This window comes from Trachypithecus francoisi, unplaced genomic scaffold (genome assembly GCF_009764315.1).
Source record: "Trachypithecus francoisi isolate TF-2019V2 unplaced genomic scaffold, Tfra_2.0 Lachesis_group5, whole genome shotgun sequence".
NCBI lineage: Eukaryota > Metazoa > Chordata > Mammalia > Primates > Cercopithecidae > Trachypithecus > Trachypithecus francoisi.
In genome coordinates, this window is record NW_022681470.1 from 113000854 (window position 1) to 113017394 (window position 16541).

The following is a 16541-nucleotide window of genomic DNA, read 5'->3' on the forward strand; positions in this document are numbered from 1 at the left end:
TACATGGAACATTTTTTAGTACTAATTTAGGGCTATTGGTAATTGTGCTGCAATAAACATACACTTGCAGGTATCTGTTTGATATCATGACTTATTTTCCTTTGCGTGGATACTCAGTGGGATTGCTGGATTGAATGGTAGATCTAGCTCTTTAAGAAATCACCATACTGTTTTTTTCCGTAGAGACTGTACTAATTTATATTCCCTCTAGCAATGTGTAAACATTCCCTTTTACCCTATCCATTCCAACATCTATTGTTTTTTAATGATGGCCATTCTGGCTGTGGTAAGTTGGTATCTCATTATGCTTATTAAATATTAATGCCATCCTGCAGTATGGATATTTTTAAAGAAATGCCAGGTTTGTATTAGTCTTTATCTACATTCATATTCTCTGATCATGGCCCCCTTGTAAGCATTATAATTTGTATTTTTATTTTGGGTTAGTCAGGGAACCAAGGCAACCATTCATTTCGGTCAGTCTGTTTCTGTGGAATAAAGCAAATTAACTGATCCACTTGAGTATTAAGACTCATACTGTTTTTCAAAGAGCAATAGATTAAGTATTTTGTGATTGTTAAATATAGCTAATTGTATATTTTATTCAGCATTTATAAAAAGTACTGTTGAGTGAAGACATGTTCTGTCATAATTTGCTCAAATATGTATATTTTTTTCTAATGTTTTTAAGCTTCGAGATTCAACAGAACAATTTCAAGAATATTATAGGCAAAGATTACGCTATCAACAGCATTTAGAACAGAAGGAGCAACAGCGGCAGATATACCAACAGATGTTGCTTGAAGGAGGCGTGAATCAGGAGGATGGTCCTGATCAGCAGCAGAATCTTACTGAACAGTTCCTTAATAGGTTGGTCTTCTAGTCACTTTTTAAAATATGGAGTTATTTGAAAGCTATTTAAAACATGCAATAACTGCTACTTTCTATGTATAGTTTGACATTTTAAGGCTTTTTAAGCATTTCAAGTAATGTGGAGTTACATATTGCTTTCTAGTCACAGCATTCTGAGGGCTCATCTAGTTTCGTCCTTATTCCCTAAGCAACTAGAGCAGAAGAGTGCAGAGGTTCAGTGCACAGGCTGAACCTGTGCACAGCCAACAGCCAGGTGGATTCAGCTGTCCCAGCGTAACTGAGAATCTAAGGGAAGTTACTCTAGTTCTTTGTATCTCTTTATCTGTTGCCTTTTTTTTTTTTTTTTTTTTTTTTTTGAGACAAGACTCTCTGTCGCCCAGACTGGAGTGCAGAGGTGCGATCTTGGCTCACTGCAGCCTCAACTTCCTGGGCTCAAGTGATCCTCCTGCTTCAGCCTCTTGAGTAGCTGGCATTACAGCACACACCACCACACCCACCTAATTTTTTTATTTTTTGTAGAGATGGGGTTTTGCCCTGTTTCCCAGGCTGGTCTCAAGCTCCTGGCCTCAAGCAGTCCGTTCACCTTGGCCTCCCAAAGTGCGGGGATTACAGTCCCTGTACTGGCCCTTATCTACTTCTTATTTCTTCTAACCTTCTTACAAGATTACCATGAGGATAAATAGAGTTAATCTGTGTGAAGTGCTTAGACCAGTATCTGGCACACTGTAAACACTGTATTCTTAGCTGCTATTTTTATTGTTACTAAAGTGCTTAAACCTATACATTTTTTTGATTTGATATATTAAAATGATTGTTATAATTTCTGCCAAAACAATATGAACTACGTTTATTGTTTTCAATTATAGGAGAAATATATACACACGTGTGTTTTTATTTTTTATTATTTTATTTAATTAATTTATTGATTTATTTATTCTTGAGATGGAGTTTTACTCTGTTGCCCAGGCTGGAGTGCAGTGGCACGATCTTGACTCACTGCAACCTCCGCCTCCTGGGTTCAAGCAATTCTCCTGCCTCAGCCTCCCGAGTAGCTGGGATTACAGGCACATGCCACCACACCTGACTAATTTTGTATTTTTTTAGTAGAGATGGGGTTTCATTGTGTTGGGCAGGCTGGTCTTGAACTCCTGGGCTCAAGTGATCTGCCCATTCCCAAAGTGCTGGGATTACAGGCATGAGACACTGCACACCTGGTCTTATGTGTGTGTGTTTAGAATTCAATAAAATAATATATATTTAAATAAGCAATGATTGTTGGAAGATTAAGTGAATTAATATATACAAATGTGCTTACAACAGTTCTGGCACATAGGAAGTGTTCTATAAATGTTGGCTATCATCATGGTTACAATTAGGTAACTGTAATGGTGACTGTTAGCTCTTCACTTGATTCAACAATATTGGAAGTAGTCTGCTTGACAGCTCTGAGTGTTATGTAAGTCAGTGAGCCTGAAATTGATCCTGTCTTCAAACCTTCACAAAGGGAGTGGGTTTTTTTTTTGTTTTTTTTGTTCTTTTTTGAGATGGAGTCTCACTCTGTCACTCAGGCTGGAGTGCAGTAGCACGATCTAATCACGGCTTGCTGCAGCCTCTACTACCCTAGTTGAAGGGATTCTCCCATCTCAGCCTCCCAAAGTGCTGGGATTACAGGTGTGAGCCACCACACCTGGCCTTTTTTTTTTTGAGACGGAGTCTCGCTCTGTTGCTCAGACTGATGGTGGTGCAATCTGGGCTCACTGCAACCTCCGCCTCCCAGGTTCAAGCGATTCTCCTGCCTCAGCCCCCTGAGTAGCTGGGATTACAGGTACGCACCACCACACCTGGCTAATTTTTGTATTTTTAGTAGAGGCATGATTTCACCATGTTGGTCAGGCTGGTCTCAATCTCCTGACCTGGTGATCTGCCTGCCTCAGCCTCCCAAAGTGCTGGGATTACAGGTGTAAGGCACTGCGCCCGCCCTTTTTGATTTTTAAATAGAGGTAGAGTCTTGCTGTGTCATCCCAGGCTGGAGTGCAGTGGTGTGATCATAGCTCACTATAACCGTGAACTCCTGGGCTCAAGCGCTCCTCCTGCCTTGGCCTCCCAAAGCTCTGAGATTACAGGCATGAGTCATTGTAGCCAGCTCACACAAGGATTGTTTAAACTGGTGGTCTCAAGAGTCTAAATAGGCCTCTGAACATCCAGTTTGGGTATCATTTTCTTATCACCTCTGATGAAGTCAGTAGCTTGTCAGAATTATTCTTATTTGATGAATTGCCATTTCTGATTTTTGGATGTTTTCTTCATAGCCATAAAAGTCATGGATGTAATTTTAATTTCTGACCAACTTATTTTGCAGTAAGAGCAGATAATCTAGCAGTGAGAAGATGAAATGGCAAAGTTCTGTGACCCTCCTCCCCAATAGTGATTAGTGATATACGTCCTCAGAAAAAAAGCGAAATTATTCAGGAAGGTTCATCTTTCCTTTAAAGGCAATCATAAATAGAATTTAAATTCTTTTTTTTTTTTTTTAATTTGAGACAGGGTCTCGCTCTATTGCCCAGTCTGGAGTTGCAGCAGTGTGGTCATGGCTCACTGCAGCCTCGACCTTCCACCTCCAGGGCTAAAGTGATCCTCCAGTCACCACAAACAGCTAATTTTTGTATTTTTTGTAGAGATAAAGTTTCTTCACCATGTTGCCCAGACTGATCTTGAACTCCTGAGCTCAGGCAATCCTCCTGCCTCGGCCTCCTAAAGTGCTGGGATTACAGGCGAGAACCACCATGTCTGGCCTATAATTTTTTTTTTTTTTTTTTTTTGAGGCGGAGTCTCGCTCTGTCGCCCGGACTGGAGTGCAGTGGCCGGATCTCAGCTCACTGCAAGCTCCGCCTCCTGGGTTTACGCCATTCTCCTGCCTCAGCCTCCCGAGTAGCTGGGACTACAGGCGCCCGCCACCTCGCCCGGCTAGTTTTTGTATTTTTAGTAGAGACGGGGTTTCACCGTGTTAGCCAGGATGGTCTCGATCTCCTGACCTCGTGATCCGCCCGTCTCGGCCTCCCAAAGTGCTGGGATTACAGGCTTGAGCCACCGCGCCCGGCCGGCCTATAATTTAAATAATTTAAATTCTGTCTTGTAATTTAGGTTTATTTAGAGTATATTTATTGTTTTGATTTTGTTTTTGATACGGAGCCACTGTGCCCGGTCCATCCTAAATTTTTTTTTTTTTTTTTTGAGGCGGAGTCTCGCTCTGTCGCCCGGACTGGAGTGCAGTGGCCGGATCTCAGCTCACTGCAAGCTCCGCCTCCCGGGTTTACGCCATTCTCCTGCCTCAGCCTCCCGAGTAGCTGGGACTACAGGCGCCCGCCACCTCACCCGGCTAGTTTTTGTATCTTTAGTAGAGACGGAGTTTCACCGTGTTAGCCAGGATGGTCTCAATCTCCTGACCTCGTGATCCGCCTGTCTCGGCCTCCCAAAGTGCTGGGATTACAGGCTTGAGCCACCGCGCCCGGCCCATCCTAAATTTTTATATATTAGTTTCCCATAAATTTTCTGTGTTCTCTTTTTCTTGAGACGGAGTCTCACTCTGTCGCCCAGACTGGAGTGCAGTGGCGCGATCTCGGCTCACTGCAAGCTCTGCTTCCCAGGTTCACGCCATTCTCCCGCCTCAGCCTCCGGAGTAGCTGGGACTACAGGCGCCCGCCACCACGCCTGGCTAATTTCTTTTTTTTGTATTTTTAGTAGAGACGGGGTTTCACTGTGTTAGCCAGGATGGTCTCGATCTCCTGACCTTGTGATCCACCCGCCTCGGCCTCCCAAAGTGCTGAGATTACAGGCTCATTCCTGGCCCGATATTTTTGTTTAATTATTTTTTCTAGACTCTTTAGTTTTATATATTTGAGCCTGTACTAGGACTTTAAGATACCTAATATCAAGGACAAATTGAATGGAGATAGGATCTGTAAATTAAAATGTGCTTTTTCCTCTTAATGTTTTATTCTTCCAAATCACTCTTGCTGCAGGTCATTATTTCCAGATTTAAGTTTTACTTCTTCCTTCTGAGGGGCATAGAAAGAAGAGAAATAAGTTGTGTTATACAATTAGATCTTACTGAAAAAATTATAGCATGATATGAATTTATTAATAGTGCTATATCATTATACCTCTTGATCTTTTGTTTTTATTAATACTAATAATTGGCACCATTGATTTGACAGTTAATAGGCATATTCAGCCTCTTCCCCATCCCACCCCATTTTAAGAGAGTTCAAATGCTATATTAACATTTTTTTTTGTTTTTGAGGTGGAGTCTTGCCGTTTCCTAGGCTAGAGGACAGTGGCGCGACCTTGGCTCACTGCAAACTCTGCCTCTCAGGTTCTGGCGATTCACCACCTCAGCCTCCCAGGTAGCCGGGACTACAGGCGTCCACCACCATGCCTGGCTAATTTTTGTATTTTTAGTAAAGATGAGGTTTCACCATGCTGGCCAGGCTGGTCTCAAACTCCCTACCTCAGGTGATCTGCCCGCCTCGGCCTCCCAAAGTGCTGGGATTACAGACATGAGCCACTGTGCCCGGCCTGTATTAGCATTTTAAATGCTTTTTATACTTAGCATTTTTCCAAAGTGTATTTGACCTCATATCCTTTTTTATGGGGAGTATAAAAAAGGTATATGTACATTTCACGAGAAATGTGTTTCACAGAACACAATTTGAGAAATGCTACTTAATTACAATTTTTAACTGATACATATTTAGTAAAGGCTAACAGTTCCTCTAATAATATTGAGCTGCTTTTTTGTAAGTATTTTTTAAGCCTTAAAAATATACATACACAATGTTTAATGTAGGAAAATTTAAAAATACCATGAGGCACAATACCTCTCAATAATTGTACTCCCTGTGTTAGTCCTTTCTTATATTGAATCTCAGCTGGAGAAAGTGATGCTGGGCTAGTTTTGGGTCTAAATCTTCGTTCCTCTCTCCCTCCTCTCCCCTCCCCTCCCCTCCTCTCCCCTCCCCTCCCCTCCTCTCCCCTCTTCCGCCCTCTCCTATCCTCTCCTTCTTCCTTTCCTTTCCTTATTCCTTTCCTTTCCTTTTTTTGTTTTCTCTTTTCTTTTCTTTTCCCCTCCCTCCCTCCCTTCCTTCCTTCCTTCTTTCCTTTTTTTTTTCTTTTTCTTTCTTTCTTTCTTTTTTTTTTTCTGAGACAGGATCTTACTTTGTTGCCCAGGCAGGATCACGGCCCTTTGCAGCCTTGACCTCCTGGGCCCAGGCAATCCTTCCACCTCAGCTTTCCAAGTAGCTAGGACCATAGGCATGTACCACCATGTCTGGCTATGTTTTTCTTTTTCTTTTTCTTTTTTTTTTGGTAGAGACAGGGTCTCCCTCTGTTGCCCAGGCTAGTCTCAAATTCCTGGGCTCAAGCAATCCTTCTGCCGTGGCCTCCCAAAGTGCTGGGATTATAGGCTTGAGCCACTGCTCCTGCCCATGGGTCTAAATCCTTTTTTTTTTTTTTTGGAGATGGAGTCTTGCTCTTGTCGCCCAGGCTGGAGTGCAATGGTGTGATCTCAGCTCACTGCAACCTTTGCTTCCTGGGTTCAAGTTACTCTCCTGCTTCAGCCTCCTGAGCAGCTGGGATTACAGGCGTCTGTCACCATGCTTGGCTAATTCTTTTTTTTTTTTGAGACAGAGTCTGGCTCTGTCGCCCAGGCTGGAGTGCAGTGGCCGGATCTCAGCTCACTGCAAGCTCCGCCTCCTGGGTTCACGCCATTCTCCTGCCTCAGCCTCCCGAGTAGCTGGGACTACAGGCGCCCACCACCTCGCCCGGCTAGTTTTTTGTGTTTTTTAGTAGAGACGGGGTTTCACCGTGTTAGCCAGGATGGTCTCGATCTCCTGACCTCGTGATCCGCCCGTCTCGGCCTCCCAAAGTGCTGGGATTACAGGCTTGAGCCACCGCGCCCAGCCTAATTCTTGTATTTTTAGTAGAGATGGTGTTTCACCATGTTGATCAGGTTGGTCTCGAACCCCTGACTTCAAGTGATCCGCCCACCTCAGCCTCCCAAAGCGCTGGGATTACAACTGTGAGTCACTGCACCTGGCCCATGAGTCTAAATCTTTTTTTTTTTTTTTTTTTTTTTTTTTTTTTTTTTTTTGAGACGGAGTCTCGCTCTGCCACCCAGGCTGGAGTGCAGTGGCCGGATCTCAGCTCACTGCAAGCTCCGCCTCCCGGGTTTACGCCATTCTCCTGCCTCAGCCTCCCGAGTAGCTGGGACTACAGGCGCCCGCCTCGTCGCCCGGCTAGTTTTTGGTATTTTTTAAGTAGAGACAGGGTTTCACCGTATTAGCCAGGATGGTCTCGATCACCTGACCTCGTGATCCGCCCGTCTCGGCCTCCCAAAGTGCTGGGATTACAGGCTTGAGCCACCGTGCCCGGCCGAGTCTAAATCTTAAAAGAGTAAAGTAGCGTCCTGTTTGTGCCCTTTGTAGCCCTGATCTCAACGTAAGGAGTCAGGCTACAGTAATGGAAAGACTATTTGTTGAGGGGAAGGCCCTGAGGCTAACTTGTTTTGCTCCCTGTTTTATCTCCCTGTTGTCTAGATCAGAGCCTGGCAAACAGTATTCGTAGAATGAATTAATGAGTGAATGAGTACATGTAGAGTATTAGGGATGCCATTTGACTTTTTACTCATCATGGCCTGCTCAAGTCATCCATTTCCTACTTGATACTACTCAAGACATGGAATGAAAATGTCTTGTTTTGTTGATGAGCAATTTTGGTAGTGATGATATTGTTATTGACTCTTTTTGAAAGTTAAGTTTTAAATGGAAAATTAAACCAAAGTTATATTGGGAAGAAGCAGTTTTTTGTTTTTTTGTTTTTTTTTTTTTTTAATAAAAGCTGCTTTCAAAAAGTCTGTGATACTGGCTGGGCACAGTGGTTCATGCCTATAATTCCAGCACTTTGGGAGGCCAAGGCGGGAGGACAGCTTGAACCCGGAGCTGAGGACCAGTCTAGGCCATATAGGGAGACTCTGTCTCCACAAAAAATTTGAATAGTTAACTAGTCATGATAGTGTGCACCTGTTGTCCCAGGTATGTGTGGGAGGTGGAAGGATTGCTTGAGTCCCGCAGGTCAAGGCTGCGGTGAGCCATGATCATGCCGCTCTGCACTTCAGCCTGGGCAACAGAACAAGACCCTGACTCAAAAAAAAAAAAAAAGAAAAGTCTATAATGCCCATTATGCCTATCTTCTTTAGTGTTTTACTATGGGAAAATGTGGATCTTCTTTCAGTATCTTGGTTATGTCTTAAGTTAATGGTGGTAATTTTTAACACTAAATTTGCCATAGATTATATATGTGCATATATTTACCTTTTCACACTTTTAATCTTGTATATATTAGGAATGCATTTAAGTTTTTATTTTAAAATGATTATATTGTTTAATTTTATAGGTCCATTCAAAAGCTTGGTGAATTAAATATTGGAATGGATGGGCTTGGTAATGAGGTATCAACACTCAGCCAGCAATGTAATGGGAGCAAAGGCAATGGATCTAATAGTTCTTCTGTGACAAGTTTTACTACGCCACCCCAAGACTCTAGTCAGAGATTAACACATGATGCTTCAATATTCATACAAGCACTCCTCGTAATCCTGGATCAACAAATCACATACCTTTTCTGGAGGAATCACCTTGTGGAAGCCAAATGTAAGTGCTTGACTTTGTAAAACTTGGAAATATTAGCTTACTACTAATGACTAGAAGGTTGAACTTGTCTTTGGAGCCTTAGAAATAAAAGTTTTTAGAGCTTACTGCCTACCAATATTTTTTCCCTAATCTGCCTTCATTCATCTATATTCTGTTCTACCAACGTCTAGTCTCTTTATAGTTTTCATTTTCCTTCTGTTTTTCTTTTTGCTTCCTCACTACCACCAAGGCAATTATATTTTTTATAAGCCATCCTACTCAAAGAACCTACAGTTTTAGGATCTCTAAATCTCCTTGATTTTCTTTTTTCTTCAATTGGCATCTTGGAACAAATAATGTTAAAATTCAGACTTTCAGGGCATAGAAAGATGTTTTACAATCTGGTGGAATTATTGCAGCTGCAGTGTTGGCCGCTTTGGCAATTACAGCAGTGGAAGACTGCATATTTACATTTTCACTATTCAGGGAAAATTTTTATCTTGCTATCATTAGTATACAAGTGTTAATTTATGCAATGGGAATAGTTAAGGAGCGTTCTCTTTATTCTTAGTATAAAACACTTTTCAGGGTGGTTCATTAAAAAATGTATAAGATGAGATTCCCAGCTTTTTGGCTGAGATTAAGTACAAAAATGCATAACTTGCTTTTGGCACTTGGATGCTTATAGGAATTCACTTTATAAATAATTAGTGTTAAAAACCTAGTTTTATTTCAGAGCATACATTCAATTTTTGCTTCTTTTCTGAATTTTTATTTTTTTAATATTTGCTTTTTATTACAGTTTTCATAATAGTTTTGAGTGCTTAAGAACTCAAATTTTAAAATTTAATTTTTGTTTTTGTCCATGTAATATACATACGTGGTTTCAAAAGACAATTAGTACTTCAAGGCTTAAAATAGAACCCATCTTTGTCCATGGTTTTATTTCTTATTGGCTGCCATTTTCAACCCATTTGGCTATTTGTTCTGATATATATACATACAGTTTTTTTTTTTTTTTTTTTTTTGAGGCGGAGTCTCGCTCTGTCGCCCAGGCTGGAGTGCAGTGGCCGGATCTCAGCTCACTGCAAGCTCCGCCTCCCGGGTTCACGCCATTCTCCTGCCTCAGCCTCCCGAGTAGCTGGGACTACAGGCGCCCGCCACGTCGCCCGGCTAGTTTTTGTATTTTTAGTAGAGACGGGGTTTCACCATGTTCGCCAAGATGGTCTCGATCTCCTGACCTCGTGATCCGCCCGTCTCGACCTCCCAAAGTGCTGGGATTACAGGCTTGAGCCACCGCGCCCGGCCTGTTTTTTTTTTTAAGATGGGATCTCACTATGTTGCCTAGGCTGGTCTCGAACTCCTGGGCTTAAGTGATCCTCCTACCTCAGCCTACCAAAATCCTGGGATTATAGGAGTGAACCACCACACCCAGCCTTTTGCTATATATTTCCGCATTTCTCAATAATATACTTCTATTACTGTTTTGTTTTTTTGAGATGGAGTTTTGCTCTTGTTGCCCAGGCTGGAATGCAGTGGCAATTCTCCGGCCTCAGTCTCCTGAGGAGCTGGGATTACAGGCATGTGCCACCATGCCCAGCTAATGTTTTATATTTTTGGTGGAGACAGGGTTTCACCATGTTGGCCAGGCTGGTCTCGAACTCCTGACCTCATGATTCGCTCACTTCAGCCTCCCAAAGTGCTGGGATTACAGGCATGAGCCGCCACACCCGGCCTCTATTACTGTTTTTGCTATGTGTTGATTCCCTACCATACTCTTCATGCATGGCACCCTCAATTGGTCTATCCCTTATCTTCAGTATATATCAATTTTTGTTTAAACCAGTATCAATGTTAACATTACTGTGACCTTGTAAATGTTATTTACAACTGGGTCATGTAGTGCCATATGATTATATTTCTTTTTCATATAGCTTCTTGTTTTTCCTGGAGACAATAATTATATCAAGTTGTTGTACATATGTCTGTACATGATTAGTTTTCTTAATATTTATCACTAAACTATCTGTAAGTGCTTTGACAGAATTATAAAATCATAAAACTTCTCTCATTAATTGTAAAACGTATCAGAAATTTCTCTATTCCATTTTTTCTCCTTGGGAGATGTCCCTCCAGGATCACTCCTGCTTCACTTTATATTTATTGCTTTTTGATCACTTAGATAGAATCCTGGGACTTTCCTTACTATTCTCCTGGGGTTTCCTTTACCTCATCTCTTTATTAAGTTCCCTGTTTTTAACATCTCACAGTTACCTGAAAAGGGATACATTAGAGGTGAAGTTTCTGAGACCTTGCATGTCTAAAAATGTGTTTGCTTTTTCACCTTTTTTGTTCGTATAGCTGGGTATAGAATTCTAGGATGAAAATCGTTCCTTAGTATTTCAATGGCATTGCTACATGGTCTTCCAATTTTAGTGTTCTTCGTAAAAAGTCTGATGCTATTTTGATTCCTCATTGTCTTTTTTTCTTTTTTTTTTTTGAGACGGGGTCTCGCTCTGGCTCCCAGACTGGAGTGCAGTGGTGCAGTCTTGGCTCACTGCAACCCCCACCTCCTGGGTTCAAGTGATTCTTGTGCCTCTGCTACCCTAGTAGCTGGTACTGCATGTACACGCCACCACACCCAACTAATTTTTGTATTTTTGGTAGAGATGGGATTTCACCATGTTCACCATGTTGGCAAGGCTGGTTGATTCCTCATTCTTTGGGTGAGGCCTATTGCTCCTTCTACTCTGGAATTTTTCAGGTTCTTCACTTCCCTGATAGTCTGAAACTTCATGATGATATAGAAAATAGACCTTAGAGTGATTCTATTTTCTTCATTCTTTTCTTCATTCTCCATGGGTATTTTATGGGCCCTTTTAAGTTGGAAACTTAAGGTCTAGGAAATTAAAAAATTATTATTTAGCAATTTCCTCACCTCTGTTTTCTATGGATTTACTTTTTTCTACCATCATATTTTAATTTTCTAAGAGGTCTTTCTTATTATCTAATTTCTTTTCCTTTTTAAAAAATCTTGCTCTTGTTTCCTTATTAATCCATTATTTCCTCTTATATCTAAGGGTTTAAATTATATTTTTGTAGCTTTTGTTCCCTAAATTGCTTCTCTTCTCCCAAGTTCATTTTTCTGTTCATTTTAGTCTATACCTTTTTTCTAGGCTTTTTTCAGGTATCTAGAAAACTTTGGCTGGCTGTAAACAGTGAGGCATTAAAACAAAAACTGGCCGGGTGTGGTGGCTTACACCTGTAATCCCAGCAATCTGGGAGGTTGAGGTGGGAAGATTGCTTGAGCCCAGGAGTTCGAGACCAGCCTGGGCAACATAGCGAGACCCCGTCTCTATTATATTTTATAATATTAAATAAAAAATTAAAAAGCTGATTAGAAGGAAGGGCTACATATGTGGGTGGATCTGTCTGCCTGTTGGCCTCACAAAAAGTGATTAAGTGGAAACATAGTTTTACTAAGGGACCCTAAACTGTGAGTTTCTGATATTTTTTCTCTTGGGCCAGATACTTTTCCTGGAGCATTCTCCAGCATCCTGTCTGGGGTTAGATTTAAGGATAGCAAACAGGATTCTGGTTAAGCATAGCAAACAGGATTCTGGAACAAAGCAAGAGAAGGGTACTTGACATCTCACTATAAAATACGTGGACTTTGACTTAATTTTCTTTCCAGAATAGCTTTTCATCTCCTCCTTACAACTGTCATTGGTGCTACTGAATCCAAAGGCTATTTTAATAAATGTCTCCAGAGAGCAACTTTGGAGTCAGCTAGGATTGTTTGCTAAAAAGAAAAATTAGTGTTTGAAAGGGTAAATTAATTTAGTTTCTATTTTGATACATGGAGTAAACTTTACTTGAATTTTAACTCCCACAGCTCATCAGAACATTCGGTCATTAAGCCACCTCTTGGAGATTCTTCAGGGAGTCTATCAAGGTCAAAAGGGGAAGAGGTAATACTTTGGGGAAGGAAATTTTTTGTTTTCATATGCACTTATAAATTTTGCTAAGGAATTCTCAATTCAAAGAAAGAACCGTTTTAGTCAGACGTGCTGTACAGTACCCAGGAGGCTGAGGCAGGAGAATGTCTTCAGCCCGAAAGTTTGAGACTGTAGAGTACTAGATCGCACCTGTGGATAGCCGCTGTACCACTCCAACCTGGGCAACAGAGTGAGACCTTGTGTCTTTAAAAAAAAAAAAAAAAACTTTTAAAAAAGTAGTTATTACTGCTAATATTGGTATTTATTTCAAGGCTCAGGGCAGTTGAGCTCTCAGTGGTGTAACTGAAGAGGGAGCCTTAGAAAGCACAGTTGGACATGTGGGAGTGTTCATATTAATGGCCCAGTAGTGGCCTTGGGACATGAATTGAGGCTCTGTATTATTCTTTGAACCCTATGGTTAATTTCATTATTGGTATGTCTTTGGGCTTCTTATCAGAACACCTATTATTTTTTGCTTTGGAACCAAGCATCCTTTCCTAACTAGTGTATAGCTTCACTCTATCTTACTTTTCCTAGTTCAGATTTTAACCCCATAAACAAAGGTGTTAATTTGAGATGCTTTTAGGGATGAAGCAGATAAGCATAAAGGAACATTTGTCCCTTGTGAAAGAAATATGCAAGTCCAGTGTTTCTAGTTCCTTTGATTTTAAAAAGAATATTAGGCCAGGCATGGTGGCTCACACCTGTAATCCCAGCACTTTGGGAGGCTGAGGCAGGCAGATCATCTGAGGTTGGGAGCTTGAGACCAATGTGGCCAACATGGCAAAACCCCGTCTCTACTAAAAATACAAAAAGTAGCCGGGCATAGTGGCTCACACCTGTAATGCCAGCCACTCGGAAGGCTGAGGCACTAGAATTGCTTTAACCCAGGAGGCAGAGGTTGCAATGAGCCAAGATTGTGCCTTTGCACTCCAGCCTGGGGGACAGAGCAAGACTCTGTCTCCAAAAAATATATGTATGTATATCTATTAATAGAGACATGGTCTGACTACATTGCCCAGGCTGGTCTCGAATTCTTGGGCTCAAGCAATCCTCCCACTTCAGCCTCCCAAAATGCTGGGATTACAGGTGTGAGACACTGCACCTGACCTGATTTTCAAGAAAAGCTAGAAATCTAGATTTTTATGTGAAATATCCTAGTTTTTTTTTTTTTTTTTTTTTTTTTGAGGTGGAGTCTCACTCTGTCGCCCGGACTGGAGTGCAGTGGCCGGATCTCAGCTCACTGCAAGCTCCGCCTTCCGGGTTTACGCCATTCTCCTGCCTCAGCCTCCCGAGTAGCTGGGACTACAGGCGCCCGCCACCTCGCCCGGCTAGTTTTTGTATTTTTAGTAGAGATGGGGTTTCACCGTGTTTAGCCAGGATGGTCTCGATCTCCTGACCTCGTGATCCGCCCGTCTCGGCCTCCCAAAGTGCTGGGATTACAGGCTTGAGCCACCGCGCCCGGCCGAAATATCCTAGTTTTTTAAATGACAACAAATTAAAAAAATTTTAAGGCTGGATGCAGTGACTCACTCCTGTAATCCCGACACTTTGGGAGGTCAAGGCAGGTGGATCACCTGAGGTCAGGATTTTGAGACCAGCCTGGCCAAAATGGCCAAACCTCATCTCTTCTAAAAATACAAAAACTTAGCTGAGCGTAATGGGGGGTGCCTGTAATCCCAGCTATTTGGGGGGCTGAGGCAGGAGAATCACTTGAACCCGGAAGGCAGAGGTTGCAATGAGCCGAGATTGCACCATTTCACTCCCTCCTAGGCAACAAGAGCAAAACTCTGTGTCAATTTAAAACACTGGAGGACAGCAAATAAAATCAGTGTGTGTGGCTTCTGCTATAAAGCAATGTTTAGTAATTATTGATGTGCTATAGGCCATTTAGTTAATTAGTCATTTTTCCTCCCTTTTTCTCTTATCTACCCCATGCTATTATATAATTTTGCAGTCACATTCCCTTTGTATGGATTATTGGAAAATGCAACATTTCTAGCCAAATTCATATGAATAATACCAGAATTCAATTCACTTACATAGAACGTACATAGTGTAACACATTAGGTTTGCCCCCTACTCCTGCAAGGAGGATGTATTGCATGAATAAAGGCTTAGGTAGAGAGAGGCATAGTCTTTTCATTGCTGTAGTCATTATGGGTCCTAGACCTCTCAGAATACATGCAGAGCTGAAGTGATTTTCCTTTGTCTGTGTACTTGACATTCATACTTCTCAAAAGACAGAGTTTGGTTGAGTCTATTGACCATACCTAGTGTAGAGGTTCCTGCACCATGTCCAGTCAGTCCTGGTCGGGGTAACACGGTGGTTACAAATGACATCAGTAGTAGGAGTCACCAAAGCTTTTATACAGAACTGCTTCAGCTTCTCTCTTCAGAAGATAGATCTGGATGGACAGGTTGACAGTTTAAAGTAAAAATGAGGCTAGGCACGGTGGCTCACACCTGTCATCACAGCACTTTGGGTGGCTGAGGTGGGCAGATCACTTGAGTTCAGGGGTTCGAGACCAGTCTGGCCAACATGATGAAACCCCATCACTACTAAGAATACAAAAATTAGACGAGTGTGGTGGCACAGGTCTGTAACATCAGCTACTTGGGAGGCTGAGGCAGGAGAATCACTTGAACTTGGGAGGTGGAGGTTGCGGTGAACCAAGATCGTGCCACCGCACTCCACCCTGAACAATAGAGTGAGAATCCATCTCAAAAAAAAAAAAAAAGTAGAAATGAAACATTCAAATGTTTCCATTATTTTTCCATTTATTTTAAAGGGATGTTTGTTTGTTTATTTATTTAATTTGAGACAGAATCTTGCTCTGTTGCCTAGGCTGGAGTGCAGTGGTGCGATCTCAGCTCACTGCAGCCTTGACCTCCCAGCCTCAAGTGATCCTCCCACCTCAGCGCCCTAAGTAGCTGTGACTACAGGCATGTGCCACCACACCCAGCTAATTTTTGTATTTTTTTTCTTTTTTCTTGGTAGAGATGGGTTTTCATCATGTTGCCCAGGCTGTTAAAGGGATATTTTATAACTTCAGCTTGAAATACTGAAATATTCATTGCTAGAGATAATGGTAAACATTTTTTCTTAAGCAGATTAATAATCCTTTGTACTTCCTTCATTTGGAAACACAAATGATACTCTATTATTTTTGTTAGAACTTCTAGTGGGCTTTTTTTCTCTTAATAGTTAAAGAGAACTTAATATAGGAATGCATACTTATTCTTTCCTTCCTTCTTCGTGCCCTAGCCCTCCCCACCTTCTACCTCCCCTCTCCCCACTTCCCTCTCCCCTCACTGACAGGTGTTGCCCAGGCTAACTATAGCCTCAACCTCCCAGACTCAATCGATTCTCCCACCTCAACCTCCCGAGTAGCTGAGACTACAGATGCACACCACCACACCTGGCTAATTTTTTTTTTTTTTTCATTTTTATAGAGATGGGCTTTCGCCATGTTGCACAGCCTGGTTTCAAACTCCTGGGCTCAAGTGATCTGCCCAACTCGACCTCACAAAATTCTGGGATTACAGGCATAAGCCACTGTGCCTGGCCCATATTTATTACTATATTTTGTCTTAATAATTGAAGAAAAACTTGAGTGTTTATGACCTGAGCTTAGTTTAGCCATGAGTAATGAAAAATAGAAAAATTAGGAAATTTGAATTTGCTACTTAATATATGGAGACTGCTGTCAGAAAAACTTCGTGTAATCATATGTATTTAAATACAATTGGCTGGAACCAGGTGCAGTGGCTCATGCCTGTAATCCCAGCACTTTGGGAGACTGAGACAAGCAGATCACTTCAGGAGTTCGAAACCAGCCTGGCCAACACAGTGAAACCCTGTCTCTACAAAAATTCAAAAATTAGTCTAGCATGGTGGTGGGCACCTGTAATCACAGCTGCTCAGCAGGCTGAGGCAGGAGAATCACTTGAACCTGGGAGGCAGAGGTTGCAGTGAGCCAAG

The 16541-nt window shown here is 41.9% G+C and overlaps 1 protein-coding gene across 1 annotated transcript in view; it reads left to right on the forward strand.

Moving 5' to 3' along the window:
• The window catches only part of WDR47 (WD repeat domain 47), an 81294-nt gene that overhangs the window by 40517 nt on the left and 24236 nt on the right, over positions 1-16541 (forward strand). Inside the window, 4 exon segments of the mRNA XM_033196022.1 lie at positions 692-870; positions 8323-8492; positions 8495-8579; positions 12454-12529. Of these exon segments, the coding sequence (XP_033051913.1) occupies positions 692-870; positions 8323-8492; positions 8495-8579; positions 12454-12529 (510 nt within the window).